We start from the raw sequence: 19051 nt of genomic DNA, 5'->3' as shown, positions 1-19051 counted from the left end.
ATATATATATATATATATATATATACACACACACACACACACACACACACACGCACACGTACAGTATATACTAACCAACTAAATTGAACTGCTACAGCTTTTTGGATATAAAAAGAAAATACAAATTGAGTAGTGTAAGTGGTAATCATTACACATCCAAAATATAGTGATGTTCATGTACTAGCACTGGTATGAGTGTTTCACTGGTATGAGTCAGTATAACATGTTTCTGTTACAAATCAAAGCAAAGTACTCATCCCTTCCTGTTAAACACTCAGCAGTGTTGAATTAAGAAACACTAAAAGAAACACAAATTCAAAGACAAACACTTTTCATTTAATTGTAATTGCTTTTAGTATTTAAGTACTTGTTCCTACTCAGAACACTTATTCTAATATCCCCTTGCCATCAAGTTGTCTCTTAATATGGGATTTCAGAATCCTTACCATCAACATGCACATTTGGAAATCTCTTCATTGTGTGCCACACTATATTTTAAAGTACAAGGTTGTACTGTGATTCTGCTGGGCGATTTCTTGGTTGGAAATGTCATAATTTTAACAATTGTACATTAATATATATTTTTCTAAAGCAATCAGTTAAGTTGATTTGTAACATTAATTGCATTTTTTTTAAATTGCACTGCCAATTATAGCCTTGCTAAATCTGTCCCAGTATCTCTCATTAAATAGTCTACTGGTAGACTATTAAACTTACTGGAAGAACACTACCCCTCAAATTCAGCTAGATCCAGTAGAGATCATTCTAGTTCACATAAATAGGCACATTAATGGCTGGCAGAATCTCTTCCCATTTAGCTAACATGTTTATCAACAATCACTTGCTGCACTTGTGGCCTACAGTAAAAAGGTCATTTATTTTGTTTTTACAACATTGTGAAATCGTTTTTGTTAAAAAAAAAAAAAAAAAAAAAAGCATCATCAAACATTCTTTCATTTTTTGGAAAGAAAAGTCCTAGTCTTCTGAAAGTACCAGTTTGGACTGAAGATGTAGAGCATTCTGAAAGCAGTTTTGGCATTTGCAAACAGATGGATGAAATTAAAAACAACCACAATTTCAGATGCCAAAGACCTCAGCTCCTGATCTAAACTTGTGGCCTGATATTTGGAACTAGAAAAAGTGGGAATAATTTAAGGAGAAGTACGTCTGGTTGGCCTGCAAGGACAGAAAGCTTGGTGAGTATACAGTACTATTGTGAATTCACAAGACAGAGTTGAGTAAATGATTAAACCTTCAAATATACATGTATTATACTAAGTGTTTTATTAGATCTGTTAGGCACTGCTTTTGAGATCTAAAAAAAGCTAACATACGTTTATTGTGTGCGCCAGCAATCCCAGTCACTGGTATCCAATTATTCTGACAAATGAGCATTGTGTTAGTCTCAATGCAGAAGAGTTGTTGGTTTGCTGAAATCCACAGCCATTGTGCAGTGGAGACTGACAACATGGATTTTATGGACTATCATAATCTGAAAAATACTGTATAACTTTAGTGTTTATTTAAAAAAGATGGCCTGGTATGAGGTACGTTTTCACAGTCCTAAAGACTGAGGTGATACTTGTGTTACTGCTAGTTTAGCGTGTTGTGAATAAACCATGCCAGCTCGATCGTAAATCCGCAAGAAACGGCCGGTGTCACAGAATAAGCCCGCCCCTGTAACCCGCTCCCCAGCGAATCTATTCTGAAATGGAGTCTCCTCCCAAGAAACAAACTCGCCCCCTTTATAAAATGTCCTCTATCACATGAAATGCAGGTGGTGATAAATTGATCTGTACATGTCTGCTTATATGAACTGCACCCTGTTATTCTTACACTTGAAGAGACATTGAAGATTTTAACTAGATTTATTTCAACAAGGTACAGCTCTGGACTTTAGATAACGGTTAATTTTCTAATCCATTTGCCTTATATGTTGTCTGGACTGCAGTGCTGCCAAGACAACTGGTGTCTTTAAATAACAAGGCATATCTCTTTCTCTGAATGGCCAGGGGTCGCTGTCAGTCAACTCAGTGGTCCCTTAGTAGACTAGTGTAGTTTCACTGTCAGCCATTTCATCCTGTGCTGACAGATCTCGTTGAATGAAGAAGCACTAAAATGCTCTCATTCGTTTAAATGACTGTCAATCATTAAGACCTGCACGACTATGCACTTTCCAGCTACAACGCCTGTCATTCACAGCGCCTACTTTTAAATTAGCAGGTTATGGTGTAGGTAAGCTTTTGCTATAGGTATACAATGACGATTACTAGTTTGATTTGAAAATGGGGTGCAAGAAAACACTTAAATGAGTATTGTGCACAATCCCCTGACACGACGACTGAAGTTTCCACGGCAGGACGAAGCAGGCCCGCCTGCCTTGCTTTCCAGTGACTCTGAGTCCAGCTGTGCTGAAGCAGGAGAGGGAGAGCTCAGACTTTGAATAATAAGTGCAAGTTAGTTCTGTTCAAATATCTAATGTTTTTTTCTGTACATATTATATTTACTTGTAAATTTATGCTATAAAAACTAATATTTCTAATTAAAGTTCGGGAGGAGGGTCAGACACCAATCTCTGTGTCACCAAATTGAATCATTCAATTTACACATTAGCAAATTAAGATTGTTAGCACTATAAATACCCTCTTCACTTTCCTCTGTTATGTTTCGTTATGATATTTTTTACGTTATGTTATGATAAAGGGATTGTGCTAAATGAGATGGCATAAAAAGTACGTTTTTTTTAAAAGCATAAAGGTTGATTTCATGCATTCACTGCTTGAATTGAAAAATAAATACAGAAAAAAAAGGTAAATTCTTTCTAAAATAAACGTCAATTGTCAATCTGGCAAAAAATAAATAAATAGTAGCAAGCCTATTAAAGTTTAAATATTGTCAATAAGTGTGCTAGATATGGCAGGGCTGGATGATAGAATTCCACCCCTGGCAACTCTCTTGTAAATAAATTTAAAATATTTTAAATTCAAGTTTGGCAGTGACTTAAATCCCATTCCTGCCAAATCCATGTGTGGAATGTGGCTGGAACTTGATTGACTGATGGTCAATTAAGCCCCAGGCACATAGTTTAAAAAGGAGCTGGAAAGACAGTTTTGTTCTTTTGTTCCATCAAGCTTTGAAGCCTCACATCTGTGTGTACATCCAGGGTGAATAAACAAAATATGTGACCAGTGTGTTTAACCAGTTCTAGTTATTAGAATAGAGAAAAGCTTAGGGGATTTAATTTCACTGTTTTAGTGGGAGCAGCGCTAAAGCCAACTGTGTGGTGAACTTTTATTTTCTAGCTGTGTTTTTCCCCACTATTTTGTTTAAAGTTTTTTTTCTATTTATTACACCGTGTTTGTATATGTCCTCCTGCACTAGGGTTACCATAGCTGGTTTCCTGGTGGCAGGCAGTCTGTGTGCCGTTTTGAATTGCATCCCTCTCTCTCTCTCTGGTCATTCAGCAGACACCCACAACTGACATAGCAGGTAACAAAACCCCTGTTTACAGTGCTGAATAACAACTGCTGGGATGGGGCATTGCTATATTGATTTTTGGGGGAGAAGGCTTCAACTTCAAAAAGGAAAAAAATAAATAAAAGGTTTTCCAAAGTTCTGACATTTATTTGGTTTGCCTTGGAGACTCTTTAGTTTGTGCTATTTACAAAACATCATTCTTAAAACAATGTTGTCACTGTCCCTGTGGAACTGAGTGCCAGAAATGCATTTTAATGGCTTTCATGCAGTTTTATTTAATTTTTTTTTTTTTTTTTCTTGGGAGTTTTTTAATGCAAAGCATAGGAAGGTTTTTCATTTAAACAAGTGCTAAATGTGCCAGTGGCCTTGGTTGGCACAGACTTCCAACTATCATACTGAAGACCTACTTTGGTTCCAGGTGAGATATTTTAGATATTATCTTCTTGGTACAATGCTGTATTCTGGGATTCAATCTAATTTTTCCAGTAAAAATAAATTGTTCCACTCCTACATTTGTTTTAACACTCTGAAGGCAACATTTGTGAAACAGACTTCATACACTCACAGTGATGGTCTGTCTGGACTTGTAGAGATATTTAAAGATACATTCACCTCACTTATTAAAATAAGTAACATGTGAACATTGTGACAGGGCTTAAAACTTGCACTAATCCTGCACCCAGGGTTTCAGAACTACCTTGAAATAAGTACAGGTATATTTAAATGATCAGGAATTAGATGCTAAATAAATTGTAATTTTATATACAACTCCTATAAGTGCGACTGGTTCAGGGATTTGATTGTTTAATTAGTTGAACTGGTCACCTGGTCATTTTTATAACATACCAAAAACAAGCAAGGTTTTGCAACCCAGGGCTGGTGCAAAATTCCATGTGATATTAAAAGAACGAGATTTAGGTGCTCATCAGGTCCACTCTCAAACCTGGCACGAGTGAGTCTTCAGCTTGTAGGAGTATGTGAAGCTCTCTCCGCAGGCAGCACAGTGATACGGCCTCTCTCCAGTGTGGGTTCTCTGATGGGTTTTCAAGGCAGCCAACCATCCGAAATTCTTGCCACACTCAGAGCAGTGAAAGGGGGTCTCTCCAGTGTGAATACGCTGGTGTGCCTTGAGGTTCCCCTTGTTCTTGAAGCTCTTGCCACACTCGGGGCATCGGAACGGAGTTTCTCCTGTGTGGATCCTCAGATGCGCTTTGAGGTTGCCCAGCTGGCTGAAGCTCTTGCCACACTCCGTGCAGTGGTACGGGGTCTCGCCTGTGTGGGTGCGTTGGTGCCTCTTTAGATTCTCCAGCTGACTAAAGCTCTTCTCACAGAAGCTGCACCGATAAGGCGTCTCTCCAGTGTGACTTCGCTGGTGCAGCTTGAGAGAGCCCAGCTGACTGAAACTCTTCTCGCACTCAGTGCAGTGATATGGCGTTTCGCCCGTGTGGATTCGCTGGTGTCTCTGCAGGTTCCCAGATTGCCTGAAACTCTTGCCGCACTCAGTACAGATATAGAGGGTGCCTCCTGCGTGGACACGTTCATGGTCGTGGAGGCTCTTCAGACCCCTGAAACTCTTCCCACACTCCGAACAGTGGTGGCACGATTCCACTGCGTGAATCTCCTGATGTTTCTTAAGAGTCCGTGACTGTCTGAAACTCTTTCCACACCCTGTACAGCGATAGGGAGCCGCCCTTGCATGACTTTTCCGATGCAGTTTCAAGGACCCAAACTGACTGAAACGCTTCCCACATGGAGTGCAGGCATACGGGGTGGTGCCTGTGTGAATGCGATGGTGGACTTTAAGAGCTCCTTTGTGTTTGAAACTCTTGGCACATTTAATACAGTGATACCTGGTCTCTCCCATGTCGGTGACCTCACTAAAGCTCTGACTGTGCTCGCGCAGCATCCTCTGGTGTTCTTCGAAGCTGTCTAGGCAGATGAAGCTCTTGCGGCAATCCGGACAGTGATGGAAAGCCTGGAAATTCTCCATTGACTGGGACTGGCCAACACAGACAGAAGGCAGCAGTGTAGTGCTCACAATGGGCAATGCCACGTCTACTTTGCATTGTATTAGCGGGTTTCTAGTTTTGTCTGTTCTCCCTTGTTTCAGTGAGTCGCACTGGTGTTTCAGCATCATGTGCTTTTCAAGTGCCTGCTGTCCACTGCAGGAGATGCCACAGTGGGGGTATTGACCAGATTCTTGCTCCAGATCTACTGTAAATGCATTACAGATAAAGAGGAAGAAAGAAAGAGAGAAAGTTAAGTTAATGCTTAACAATGATTCACTTTTCATGATAGTTTAGACATTACTTCTGTGGTACTTTATCTAATATTCTTTGTAATAGCTCAGCTGGATTTATTGCCATGTAACTTTTTAATTTGTTGATTCGCTACTGTTAAGATTAATTAGGAAATGTAAGCCTACAGTCCCATGGACTAAAGAATTACTGCATATTTTATACCAAAAAAAAAAATCTATAAAATGTTATGCCAATCTTCCTCAGCTTTTTATATTTTAAAACAGAAATTACAATAAACAGTTTGGATAACGATGCAGCCATAAACAGACAAGACAATGGGATGAAGTCGGATTTGAAGGACTAATCTAGACACAAAGACTGCAACATTGCTTTATCCAATACAGCTATAGCATTTTTTTTCACTGTACCTGTGTTGCTGGTGTTCGCAGACATGTGTCTTTGTAACACGGCTTGAGGGTTTTCCAAATCACCCTTAACACAGGCTGACTCTGGTTCGAAAAGGTCCTCCTGGCCCAGGCTGCAGCCCTGACATGGGGACCCCTCCTCATCCTCAATGGATGGAGATTCTGTATACTCTGGATCAAGGACTTCCTCTTTAATCTCAACCGTTTCAACTTCGGATTCCTCCATTGGGGCAAGATGAGAGGGTTTCTCCACCTGTTGATGGTACGAAAGGGAATGTTTAAAGACATTGTGTAGCTGTACATGGTGTACAGTACAAAGGGAATGCAAAAAAAAAAAAAAAAGTGTCCTGATGTAATATAGCCAGGAATTAAAAATAAACCAGTTGAAATATAGGAATTATTTTAATGAATCAGAATGACTTTGGGTGGTGCACTTACTGCCCTTGTTACCAGTGACAATAGACACAATGCATAATTTCACCAAGCCTTCTCTATTGCATGGCAACACTTTTCATATTGGTTTTTGGTCACTACATCACAAGGTTTAGTTTATTGAAGGGAAGTACAATATTTTATATTTAGGGAAACCAAGATATTTAGTAAGCATGGCACAAAATATATAACATTTTAGTAAGAAAGTGAATGAATTCACCTGGCTGAGTATTCTCTCTCTGAGGCTGGATACATCATCAGATTAATAAATGTCACATGCATAAACAGCCACTTTAGAACAATACATTCCGACATATAAACATGTGATCAACAGAAAGGGCAGAGTTATAAAAATGGATGAAAAAAATGTGGTAGGTTTGCAAATTGTGAAGCTAAAAATGTTATAATAGAAACTACCTTAGGACATGCTTTGGATTTTTTTGTTTGGTTCCCTTAACCCCTTCGTTGCTAAGGTTTTTCCACCCCCAGTGCCAGAGCTTTTTTCTTGAATTTGGGACTGAATTGTTTAAAAGTCAAATTTGGGCTCGTTGATACCCAAATCAATGCTGCACTGCGTGTGATAAGCGACTCCCTAAAATCTACACCACTGCCAGTGCTTGCGAACATCCCGCCACTGAACATCCAATGCGATGCTGCAACACTTAGGGAGTATAAGATGATCTTGAAAAATCCAGATCTCTCTGCACACCGACATCAAATCCTCGTCACCCCTCTGTCGGCCATTCTGGACACATACCTCGACTCTTCTTGCCCCAACAACAGTGGATTCGGATATATCATGGTCTTGGAGTTGGTTCCCCATTATTACAGTCTAACTGCACATGCTTTAGCTGCAATATACAGTACATAGGCAAATTCACTTAGAATTACTGTTCATTTTATTTCATACTACATGTCAAACAAAAATATACAAAACAATTTAAAAACAAATAAAATAAAAGCATTAATATCGTACTGTTATCATATACACACGCATTGCACAATAACACAAAGCAAATTAAACATCTACTTGCTGAAGTTTTTTATTTTAGCCTTAGCCAACAGGGGCAGTGAAGTCAGCTCCCTCGCAACAAGCCTCCTATGTTGGCAATGGATTATTTCACTGCAGCAGGTTTGTGCATTTCAGAAAGGAGGACAAGACTCATGAAATTAATTGCAGACATAAGTTTATGAGAAGCAATTACCCTCCGCAATACGAATTCAAACGGCACGCTGCTTTTTAAATTAAAAATGAGAAAAAGCGGGTTGCATAGAGGATTTGTATGGGACCCTGACGCCCCTGATAAACCGAGGGAGTGGTTGTACAGTATTTATTAGCCTATTTGTTTTTATATGGGTCTCTCACTACATTGCGGCCCTCGATATATAGCGGATTTATATATGACCCCAACACCCGCGATATAATGAGTGGGTGGTGTAGTTTATAGCATTATTTATGATCTAGCCTAACTTAAAAATAGAAGTAAAGACCAGTGATAATTAAGAGTATTAACACACAGGTTTACCTCTCAAAACTACATTTCCCATCATCCTCCTGCTCACATATGTAACTGAGATGGATTTACCAGTGAGCAGGAGGATGACGGGAGTCCATGCGGGTACAAGTGAAGCCATCTTCAGGCAGGGAATGCAATTTAAAAAAAAAAAAAATGTAACAATACACGTTACAAAAACAGATGGGAACACATGGGAACATTTAATACAATAAAATAAAAAGGTCCTTATGTACCCTTTAACTGTAATACAGCTGTAAATCCAACAAACAAGCCTCTACTGTAATTGTAATCCCATTTAAAATCTTGCAAGCAGTCGCCAATAAAAATATAGTTGGGGTGTTTGTTTAAAGTATTCAGAACGATTCAACGATAGGTACGAATCAGGAAGGAGGCACACTGCCCAACTACATAGAAAAATTGTGTTTTTGTTTTTTGTAGGTTTTATTTTAATTAATTTATTTATTTTTAAATGGGAAAGGGGTAAAGTCAACTTTAATTGAGTAACGCAACCCCCCACAATAACCTTGCTTGCCCCCCTCTTGGGGGGGAAAAAATATAATGTCAGAAAATTATTTAAATACAAATTCAGTAAATTCTAATTAACAGGATATTACGAAATTGTTGTTAGCAACCTGTTGTTTAATTATACACACACACACACACAGAAAAACTGTTTATTAGCGTGCTTGGGCCAACATTAGTTCACGAATGTATGTAATCAGCAGATAAATCGAAGTGTCATTGCGTGTGACTAGAACACATCATTAAAATACAGAAACTAGTAATGCAAACCAAATTAGCCATTACTGGAGACGTATGCAATATATTACAACAACAGACGAATGTTTTAAAATTTGTTTACTTTGACAGTGTTACTCCTTGCAAAATCTTTTCAAAATGCAATAACCTCCAACCCCTTTTACCTAAGTCTTTTCTGTTACCCCCCCAAAAATTAATAAATAAAACATACTACATAGCTACAAGATCATAAGACACTTTATCATAGGAATAAGCTATTGAGCCCATCAGAGCTCACCTTTTTCCTATAATCTAAGTCATGTATGTCTAGCAGCTACAAATATCACACGGTATTCTCACCATTTACTCCACGCATTAACATTAAAAAGTGGTAGCTAAGCTAGTTTTCTGGGATTTCAAACAAAATACAATTCTAGTATTTATTTATTTTACTTTAAAACTAAATAAACAAGTCTGTTGTGTAATTTGATCTTACATTTCAACAAAATACCAACAGAAGTGTGTTGTTTTTTTCGTAACAGCTTTTTTTAAACAATTCACTGCTGCAAGTCATTCTTTTGACATTCTACAGAAAGTCCATCATAGTCTTTTGTTTCAGTGAAGCAAAACAGATTTGCTGATCTTTAAGTACCTGCTCCAGGAAAACTAATTTTACAGGATCAGCATCCTACTACTGTTCATACCAAGAAATTAATCTTGCATCTGTAGCACCACTGTCTTCCCGTCTACTTGACAGGTTTTAGACTGACAAATACGTGAGTGTGTGTGTGTGTGTGTGTGTGTGTGTGCACCGCGGACATTAAAGTCTACATTGACAATAATGTACTGTATTTCAGAAATAAAACTCGTCTGGAACTGCGGATAATTGAAGTCGGGGTGCGGATAAATTAGATTCTACTGTATCCCTTAAATAGAATTCACGGCACCTAAACTTAGTACCCATTATAATTGTTCTTATTCATTCTATGTTTTTTCTAGCACCAATTTCAATTAAGTAGATTGCGTCACTTATTTTCACTGTCTGACTTAAAATTATTTCCATTAGCTTTTACAATTGCCTGGATTCATTGGCCACACCCTGTTACTTTAAATCTCTCTGCTTATATATGCATTACATTCTTTAAGTTGACCTGGGAATACTCCAGAGTCAATGCAGAGTATGATTCACCGTCTGTGGTTCCACTTGCGTCAGAGAATGACTTGCGGTATATAGGTAATCTTGCTGCAAATTTGGCCAGTGCCAGCAGGTTCAACGTTTATTGACCTTTTCTCTTTCTTCACTGGCGATCCAGTTCTCTTTCCCTCCTTTTTGTATTATTTAAGTTTCTCACAATTAACCACATTCTGGGGTGTTCCTGTTGAATATGGCGAAGCGCTGAATCAGTTAGGCTGTTCTCCGCTGCTCTTGTCTTTCCTGACTTAACTTGCTAAATGTTTATAGCATACTCCCTTTTCTCTGACTTATTCACAGCTTGATGTTTATAAGCAACGTTGTAGTTCAAGATGTTACGTCCACTCTTTCCTTTTCCTGACTGTAAAACTCAATGGAACAAAGAACAGCTTCTCCTTCAATTTAAATTATTCTCTTTGCAACATCCGACCTTGAGAACCACGAGCATCCAAGCTTGCCTATCCCTTATTCACTCAGAGGCTATTCCAGGCTCAGGAATTTGGGAAGGCCCATATCCCCCCAAAACTTATCAGATGTTACTATGGCGACCAAGGGTCTATTTCTTTCCAAGCTAAACTGTTACAAACGCCAACTTGATTTCTCATGCTAGATAATTACAGCCAAGTTTAACCCTTTAAATACTCTCATGGTCCTACCTTGTTGACCACCCCTTTCCTATTAAAAAAGAAAACCTACAAAAAAAAAAAAAGTTTCCCAGTGCTGCCGGGCAATGTCCCTCCTTCCTGACTTGTATCAATCACTAATTTGTTCTGAATACTTTAAACCCGCCCCAATGTATGGATTTTTGCCTTTGACTCAGAGTTCAGCTGTGGCCTTGAGACGGATAACACTTTTGTTTTCACATAAATTGTTTCTGCTTAATAAGCTGTTTTGAGCCTATTTACAAACCATAATAAAATCAGTTGAAACACACTATTGGAACACTTTTTTTTTCCCCCTGATAAACACACACCTTATATGGGGCAGTGTACTTATGTTTCCCATTTAAATGGTAAAGAAATCATTGAAACTGTCTATAAATATTGTGTGATTTTCCTGTGTTTAATTTACACTGTGAATCAATGCAAGGTTAATAAACTCTTAAAAGTAAGATGTACATAGCTGGTGCACATCAGTAGCTTGCAATCCCCAGTTTTGTTGTTCGACCTTGTGGTGTGTGGGTATAGCGCTTTGCTGCCTGTGAGAACTGAGCAAAACTCATAGCATTGTTCTTAAATGTAATCTCTTGCTACCTGGGTTTCTGCCGACATTGGTAAAGTGAAGAAGAAACGCCAATGTGCTTCGTCTCACAACATGTATCATGCTAGGGACATAAGAACAAATTTGATCAAGGAAATTATGTTTGCTACCTGTATATCTGTGCTGTATGAAGTTGTTTGGTCAGGTAGGGTCAGCTCAGCTAAGAAACATCTACACTAACGGTGGCTCAGAAACTAACATCGCTGTACCCTGCCGGCTCAGAAACAAAGCCAACATCTCTGATGCCATGAAAGCTCAGCTCAGCTCAGAAATAAATAACATCTACTCTGATGCCAGCTCAGAACACCATCAACTGAGACTTGTGTGTGAGATCACTGATGTATCACCTTTGATTTGCTTTTTTCCTGCTTGCATTTTGATGCTGAAATAAACTATTTTTGACTAACTTTACCTGAAGATTAATTATTTTTAAGAAGAATTCGAACCTCTTACAATTGGCGAGCTTAGCCAGGGGGAGTCGACCCCCGACCACAAGACCCTTTTGGAGACAACAGACCTGAAGAGATTCCTTTCCTAGAAACAGACGAGTTCTGATCTTGGGGAGAATGAAGTGTGTTTACTACACTGAGCAGGGGTAACGTGGTCGGCTGTGATAAGAGACGAAGTGGGTATTCAAAGCCATAACCACAGGCGAGTTCTGTCTGATCAGTAGAGGTAACGTAGCTGTCTGGGTGACTAGGTGACATACTGTCTAAAATAGGCTGATATTACATGGAGTTTCCCTGTTGTGTCTTACAGGGGTATTTTGACATATTTTTGGTATTTATAGTATTATGAGTAATTATGGGGACTATACACTCTCTTGCAAGTGACTGTAAAATAGAATTTGTTAGACCTGTTTTGCCTTTGTTTTTTTTACAGTATGGTTTGTAAGTCACAATAACGGGCATTAGGATAAGCCTTTAAATGAACGGTTCACATTAGGTTGAATTGATAAGGAACAATCAGACGATAAGTTCCAGTTAAGCCCAAATCAAGCGTAAATTAAATGTGCCATAAATAAATGGACCAGTTGATAAGAGAGAGCGAAAGGATTACACATTCAGTCTCTTCAGAGCACATTGGTAAAAGCAAGGCAAAACCGAATAAGGAATAAAACAACTGTTTGAAACTTTCTGTAACTTGGACAAGAGGCAAAGGTGTGGCCATGCTTTTTGCATTACATCAGGGTTGCAGAAATGGAGAACTTCATAGAGGAGTATGTTGCAAAGCACACTAATTGTTGTGAATTCCTGTTAGGAGATTTGGCTAAAGTAACAGAGCCAGAAAAGAAACTAGCGGAGTTGTTTGAATTTGATCCGCACATGAAAAAGAAGGAAATATTGGCTTTTAAGTTTTGTGGTCTGCAGGCAGTCTATTTGGTGTATAAGGGAAAGTTGGAAATGTGCAGAAAAAATGCAAAGGATTTGAAAGAATGGAAAACTACAGTTGAGTCAATGAAAGGACTTTGGTGAAACTATTAAGAGAAACGTCCAAAAAAATGTGCACTGAATGTGACAACACAGTCGCAGTTGAGAGCAGTTTGTGTTGCAAAAGAGAAGACAATGGAATGGGTAAAAGGGGGTGTTGCTGCATTTGTTAAAGAGCTTGAAAACATACAGAGAGTATATGACTGTCTAACACAGTGATGTTTGAATATCAAAGCAGGACACACTAAGGGTGTGCCTGCAGACCAGGGTATGATCAGTTCAAAGAAAGAGGAAGTAAAGAGGCAGCTTTTTGCTAAAGCGACTGTGTTAATAGAAAACTTTTTACAGTGTGTGGCAGAGCAAAGCTCTGCCCTTTAAATTGGCAGGGATGGGGTTAACTTCCCCTACCTGCCTGGGTTTATTATGTTCAGGTGGCTGGGGTTGATTAGTTGATTAGGTTGATTAATGATCAATCAGCGCCCAGCCACCTGATATAAAAGGAGGCCTCTGCTTCTCATTTGGGGAGAGGGAGCTGAGGAAGCAGGTTGGTGTTTGTTTTGTGGTTTTTTGAATTTTCTAAATCCAGTGAAGGCATTGCCCAGCCTGGAAACTTTATTTTTGTGAGTTTTGTTTTTGCTTTATTTGTGTTTGAGTATCTGTTATTTTGCCCTTGTGCACTTTATTTTTGTTTATTTATAATAAAATAGTTATTTTTTTGAACTGCAGTCTGTCTCTGGGCCTCTATCCACTCGCCAGCCTGCCACATTTGGTGTCAGAAGTGGGATAGCGCCACCTAGAGGCTCAGAGCAGTATTTATTTATTTATTTTTTTTGAAAAAAAAAAATGGGAAAGAAGAGCAGACAGTGGAAAAGGCAGGACAAGCAGCAGCTGAAGAAATGTAAGCTGCTGCAGCCACCGCTGGAGGACCCGGCCAGCCTCTTCCCCTGGTGTTCCTGGTGTGGGAAGGAGGACCATCGTTGGCGGTCCTGCCCAGACGTGCCACCGGCAAACTGGTGTGGCCGGTGTGAGGAGGACGGCCACAACTGGGCAGGATGCCCCTACAACCAGGCCCAGGAAGAGGTGCCGTGTTCACCCCGGGCATCAGGGGCCACCCCACTACCTCCAGCACCACCACCTTCACCACCGTCCCAGGAGATCTGGGACTGGTTGATGCACCCTGAGGCAGACCTCGTCCACGATCTCCCCATAGTTATCAACACGCTGTGGCGTCGAGATGGGGAGAGGTGGGAACAGTGGGAGGAACAGCACCACCCGGCCTCCTTCCCAGAGGTTGCCCTCATGGTGGTTAATTACCTGGCGGTAGACATGGGAGATCCACCGGTCACTCCAATAAAGAGAGGTGAGCCGCCTTCCCGAGAGCCAGAGAGGGGTGAGCCGCCTTCCCGAGAGCCAGAGAGGGGTGAGCCGCAGAGCCAGAGAGGGGTGAGGAGCCGCCGTCGCTCCCAGAGCCAGAGAGGGGTGAGGAGCCGCCGTCGCTCCCAGAGCCAGAGAGGGGTGAGGAGCCGCCGTCGCTCCCAGAGCCAGAGAGGGGTGAGGAGCTGCCGTCGCTCCCAGAGCCAGAGAGGGGGAGGATCTGCCGTCGCTCCCAGAGCCAGAGAGGGGTGAGGAGCTGCCGTCGCTCCCAGAGCCAGAGAGGGGCTGCCGTCGCTCCCAGAGCCAGAGAGGGGTGAGGAGCTGCCGTCGCTCCCAGAGCCAGAGAGGGGTGAGGAGCTGCCGTCGCTCCCAGAGCCAGAGAGAGGAGCTGGAGAGCCAGGAGGGAGAGGATCTGCCGTCGCTCCCAGAGCCAGAGAGGGAGGAGGATCTGCCGTCCCAGAGCCCAGAGCCAGAGAGGGAGGAGGATCTGCCGTCGCTCCCAGAGCCAGAGAGGGGTGAGGAGCCTGCCGTCGCTCCCAGAGCCAGAGAGGGGGAGGAGCTGCCGTCGCTCCCAGAGCCAGAGAGGGGTGAGGAGCTGCCGTCGCTCCCAGAGCCAGAGAGGGAGGAGGAGCCGCCGTCGCTCTCAGAGCCCGAGAGGGAGGAGCCGCCGCCGCTCTCAGAGCCCGAGAGGGAGGAGCCGCCGCTCTCGCCGCTCTCAGAGCCCGAGAGGGGGAGGAGCCCGAGAGGGAGGACCGTCGCCGCTCTCAGAGCCCGAGAGGGAGGAGCCACCGTCGCCGCTCTCAGAGCCCGAGAGGGAGAGGGAGGAGCCACCGCCGCCGCCACCGCTCTCAGAGCCCGAGAGGGAGGGGCCGCCTCCGCCACCAGAGGGAGCCGGGCCGCCGTCGCCGCCTCCGCCACCAGAGGGAGCCGGGCCGCCGTCGCCGCCTCCGCCACCAGAGGGACCCGGGCCGCCGTCGCCGTGCTACCTTGGAGATTCGGGGCCCCCTCAACCAAAGAAGGCTTGGGGGCTCCGACATCAACCCCGCCCACCACCACCCACCATAACAGCCCACCCAAGGGACATAATTGGACTCTTGGGGGGAGGGGGGAGTTGGCCGATTGCGGCCAGTGTACTTTGTACATGGGGGGAGGTGTGTGGCAGAGCAAAGCTCTGCCCTTTAAATTGGCAGGGATGGGGTTAACTTCCCCTACCTGCCTGGGTTTATTATGTTCAGGTGGCTGGGGTTGATTAGTTGATTAGGTTGATTAACGATCAATCAGCGCCCAGCCACCTGATATAAAAGGAGGCCTCTGCTTCTCATTTGGGGAGAGGGAGCTGAGGAAGCAGGTTGGTGTTTGTTTTGTGGTTTTTTGAATTTTCTAAATCCAGTGAAGGCATTGCCCAGCCTGGAAACTTTATTTTTGTGAGTTTTGTTTTTGCTTTATTTGTGTTTGAGTATCTGTTATTTTGCCCTTGTGCACTTTATTTTTGTTTATTTATAATAAAATAGTTATTTTTTTGAACTGCAGTCTGTCTCTGGGCCTCTATCCACTCGCCAGCCTGCCACACAGTGAGAAAAAGAAAAATGTTTATCAAATTAAGATGTACGTAGGCCCGGGAATATTTTATTATAAATATATTTTCGTGATTGAATGAATGTGTGAATGAATTAAGTGTGCTAGCTGTGATGTCAGACTGTTAAGTGTTTGTTTGTGTGCAAGTTTTGTGTTTCTAAGGAGACAGGTGAATTTAAAAGTCACTTATAAATACAGATTACATGAAAAATAGGATATATTTTAGTTAAAAGGGAACTGTGAAAAGCAACAAAAAGGGATGCTGTGTACAGGTAATTCTGTAATGATTATAAATTAAGCCAGACGTGTTTTTTTTTTTTTTTCTGTTGATTGCATGAATTGGTAGTACGCTTTAAATTACAAATTGGTAATACTAATTTGAACAGTAATGAAAGCAAAGGCTTTTTATATTGCAAAAGTGCTTATTTTAATGGTTAAATTCAGCTCCCGTTAAAGTACAAATACATTTGTTAACAAAAACAGACTGGCACGAATAAAACACTTGCCAGTTACTTTGCAAGAATGTCAAGTACAGTACTGTAATAGGGAAGAAAAAAAAGCCTTGTTATTGCTTAGACATTTGCTTGTCAAGAGTATGTGGATGCATCATTAAAGATAAGAAAATGAATGCGAGAAATTAAGGAAAGTTTATTAAAAAGGTAGGACAAAGATTGGTCAGTGTTGGGCAGCTATAACAGAGACAGCCTCTTGGGGGTTTGATGTTAAGTTGTTAGAAAGAGTTATGAAAGCGAGATAACAAACAGTGGACGCTACGCACACCACAGCCTTGCAGTCCTAAACCTGTTTCTTTCACTCGTGACACACATTTTCTTTTTCTTATTGGACTATTTCTGTAACAGATCCTGACTTATTTTGATCTGTTGAATTCTATGCTGTTAGTAACTGCAGCATATTGCTGTATGGGAAACATGAAGTTATTGAACATTTGTAATTTTTTTCTTGGATTTACATGCAAAACATTTTTCGATACAAAACAAGGTTGGATTTAGATGCAAATCATTTTTTTAAATAGATTTAGGGTACCACCTAGTGGTTGCAAACTAATATTTTCGATTCTGTTCTCCAGCAAGGGGTGTGGGGGAGGGGGGCTACTATTATTAGTATTAGCAAATAGTATGTTTAGTTTGCAACTGTAACTAGAGCCATACATTCACAATATGTAGGGTCCTAAGTATCAAACATACAAGTAGAGTTACCATATTTCCAGAGTGAAACAATTCATATAAAAATGGCTGTCTCGGGTTTGCGATTGGGAAGCAGTGTACACCACTGATATTTCGACACAACATACTAAAAAGTACAAAGTCCACTGAAATGTAGTTCTGGTACCGGTGTGGTATCATACCACACCATATGTAATTAAGTTGCTTTAGTGCCAGGCAGTACTGTAAGCTGCACACATTTAGAACGGGTGATGTTACATCATGACACTTTAGTGCACAGGAGAAATGTAAATTATTATTATATAAGCAGGCATTCTTAAATCTAAAATAAGTTTTCCAAACGTGTCATGCCATTTTGGGTCGAGTCGTCTTAATTTGACACTTCAGTTCACACTAGAACTATAACAACATACAAGGCTAACGGGGATAATTCCAATAGCAATGCAGCAGGAAAATAATGGTTTTATTTGAGAAGCTTTAACCTTTACAAAAATGCAAACAAACATGTATTGCCTGGACGTCCTTTATGTCTGACTTACATATCCCGTTTTAATTTCAGTTTTGGGGGAAGAAACAACAAACAGCTGAGTGGTGCGGCGCCATTTGGTGACAGAGGAAATCCGTGCGGTTGCACTGATGGCCTCCGTGTGTAGCCGGGTGCAATTGCGGGCGTCGAGGCCTGGCTAACACCGTAATCTGACAGTAGAATAAGAACAGCACTGATGAATAACAAATACATTGCACAGTAGTAAACTACGTGCACAACGCACATCTCTTTACTGCGTGTATGAAAGTAATATTTCTTACCTCTCTCCGTGTTGCCGTGCTGGTGCTTTGTGTTATTTCTGTATGGTTCTGCTGTCTGAGCTGAAGACGTACCTTCGCCTCAGCACCACTTAATGTAATACTCGTACTTTAAAACAGCCAGGTGCAATAGAACAAACGTCCTTTACATTAGGTAAATCATTCATATACTCTTAATACTGAACACACAAGCTGCTGTGGCCATTATCCTACTACAATTCTTGTGTGTGTATGGTTAATGTAATGTAACTAATGGCAGCTAAACCATAGTAAATTATGGATATTACCGCCATCTAGTGCTCCAGTATGGGGAATATTTTATGCCAAAATTATAAATAAATAAATGTATATATTTATTTTGACATGTATTTATTTATTTAGTTTCGACATTTATTAATTTAATTTTTTAAATATTTAAATAACATCTGTCTAATAAATAACCCATCCAACTTTTACTAAACACCTAATTTAGTCCATTTGATGTGTCTAACTTGTGGATTAAGCAGATTTAGTCCACTTGATTGGGCTAAAGTACATCATGCTAGTTTATTTTACAATTCTTAAAACAGAGATAAAATCGGTAAAAAAGTTAGGAAACAATTCTTGGTACACACTTTACGAAGCAGTTCTGGTTTATGATTAAGTTTAATGCCCCTCTCTGTCATGTATGATGAAGAATCTGTGCAAGTCAAGACCACATTTTCCCATTAGCTGGTTCTTTATTTATGCTTTTATAATATATATTAAATATTAAATGTAGGTGTGGTTTTTGGCTGGTTTAAAAAACACAATTTGGCTACTTTTTGGTGGGGCATTGCAAAAAACATAACTGCCACCTCTGCCCTTGATTAGCCTTCCCAGCTAGTCAGAGACGCGAGAAAAACACAAACGCACATTCCATCCCACTGGCACCTCATTCCTCTTCCACCAAATCATAGTTTAACATGCACTTTTTTCCCCTGAAAATTTACGATGTCACTCCCCCAGGGTAGTCCCATAATAAGCCAGTTGCAAGGGTAGTTGTTCATTCCACTGACTGAATATAGGAGGCTGAGTGGTCTGGTGGTTAAAGAAAAGGGGCTTGTAACAAGGAGGTCCCGGGTTCAAATCCCAGCTCACTCACTGTGTGACCTTCAGTAAGTCACTTAACCTTCTTGTGCTCTGTCGTCTGGGTCAGATGTTGTTGTAAGTGACTGCAGGTGATGTAAAGTAAGTCACCATGGATAAAGGAGTCTGCTACATAAATAAATAATAATACAAAGCAATTTTAAACCCATGTTTATGGCCTGTTGTGTGGTGCACTTTGCTGTCTTTTTCGTCAGCATTTTTACTAAAAAACATTGTTAGCCTTATTAAACTTTAGTACTGTAGTTTGTAATAGAAGCTCCTAATGTTCTCTTCAT

General features: G+C 40.9%; 1 protein-coding gene across 3 annotated transcripts; it reads right to left on the bottom strand.

The window, feature by feature from the left end:
* Positions 1-2809: 2809 nt before the first annotated feature.
* LOC121301100 (zinc finger protein 501-like) lies at positions 2810-17902 on the bottom strand. Of its 3 annotated transcripts, none has more exons than XM_041230234.1 (4): positions 17652-17902; positions 17384-17540; positions 6146-6395; positions 2810-5691 (listed from the first exon to the last, which is right to left on the bottom strand). In XM_041230234.1, exons 3-4 carry the CDS (start codon positions 6366-6368, stop codon positions 4415-4417), a joined length of 1500 nt encoding a protein of 499 aa, XP_041086168.1. In that variant the 5' UTR covers positions 6369-6395; positions 17384-17540; positions 17652-17902; the 3' UTR covers positions 2810-4414. The 3 variants fall into 3 exon arrangements, with proteins under 3 accessions (XP_041086168.1, XP_041086170.1, XP_041086169.1); XM_041230236.1 differs by having other exon boundaries at positions 2810-5688; XM_041230235.1 differs by lacking the exon at positions 17384-17540.
* Between the last annotated feature and the right edge of the window lie 1149 nt (positions 17903-19051).

This window comes from Polyodon spathula, chromosome 26 (assembly GCF_017654505.1).
Source record: "Polyodon spathula isolate WHYD16114869_AA chromosome 26, ASM1765450v1, whole genome shotgun sequence".
NCBI lineage: Eukaryota > Metazoa > Chordata > Actinopteri > Acipenseriformes > Polyodontidae > Polyodon > Polyodon spathula.
This window is presented reverse-complemented; position numbering and strand designations above follow the sequence as displayed.

What these genes read in the sequence shown, in the direction of transcription:
- LOC121301100 (XM_041230234.1), bottom strand. Translation starts at nt 6,368, where the DNA reads ATGGAGGAATCCGAAGTTGAAACGGTTGAGATTAAAGAGGAAGTCCTT. An exon ending in TGCGAACACCAGCAACACAG is followed by an intron (nt 5,692 to 6,145) that starts GTACAGTGAAAA and finishes ATGCATTTACAG; the next exon opens with TAGATCTGGAGCAAGAATCT.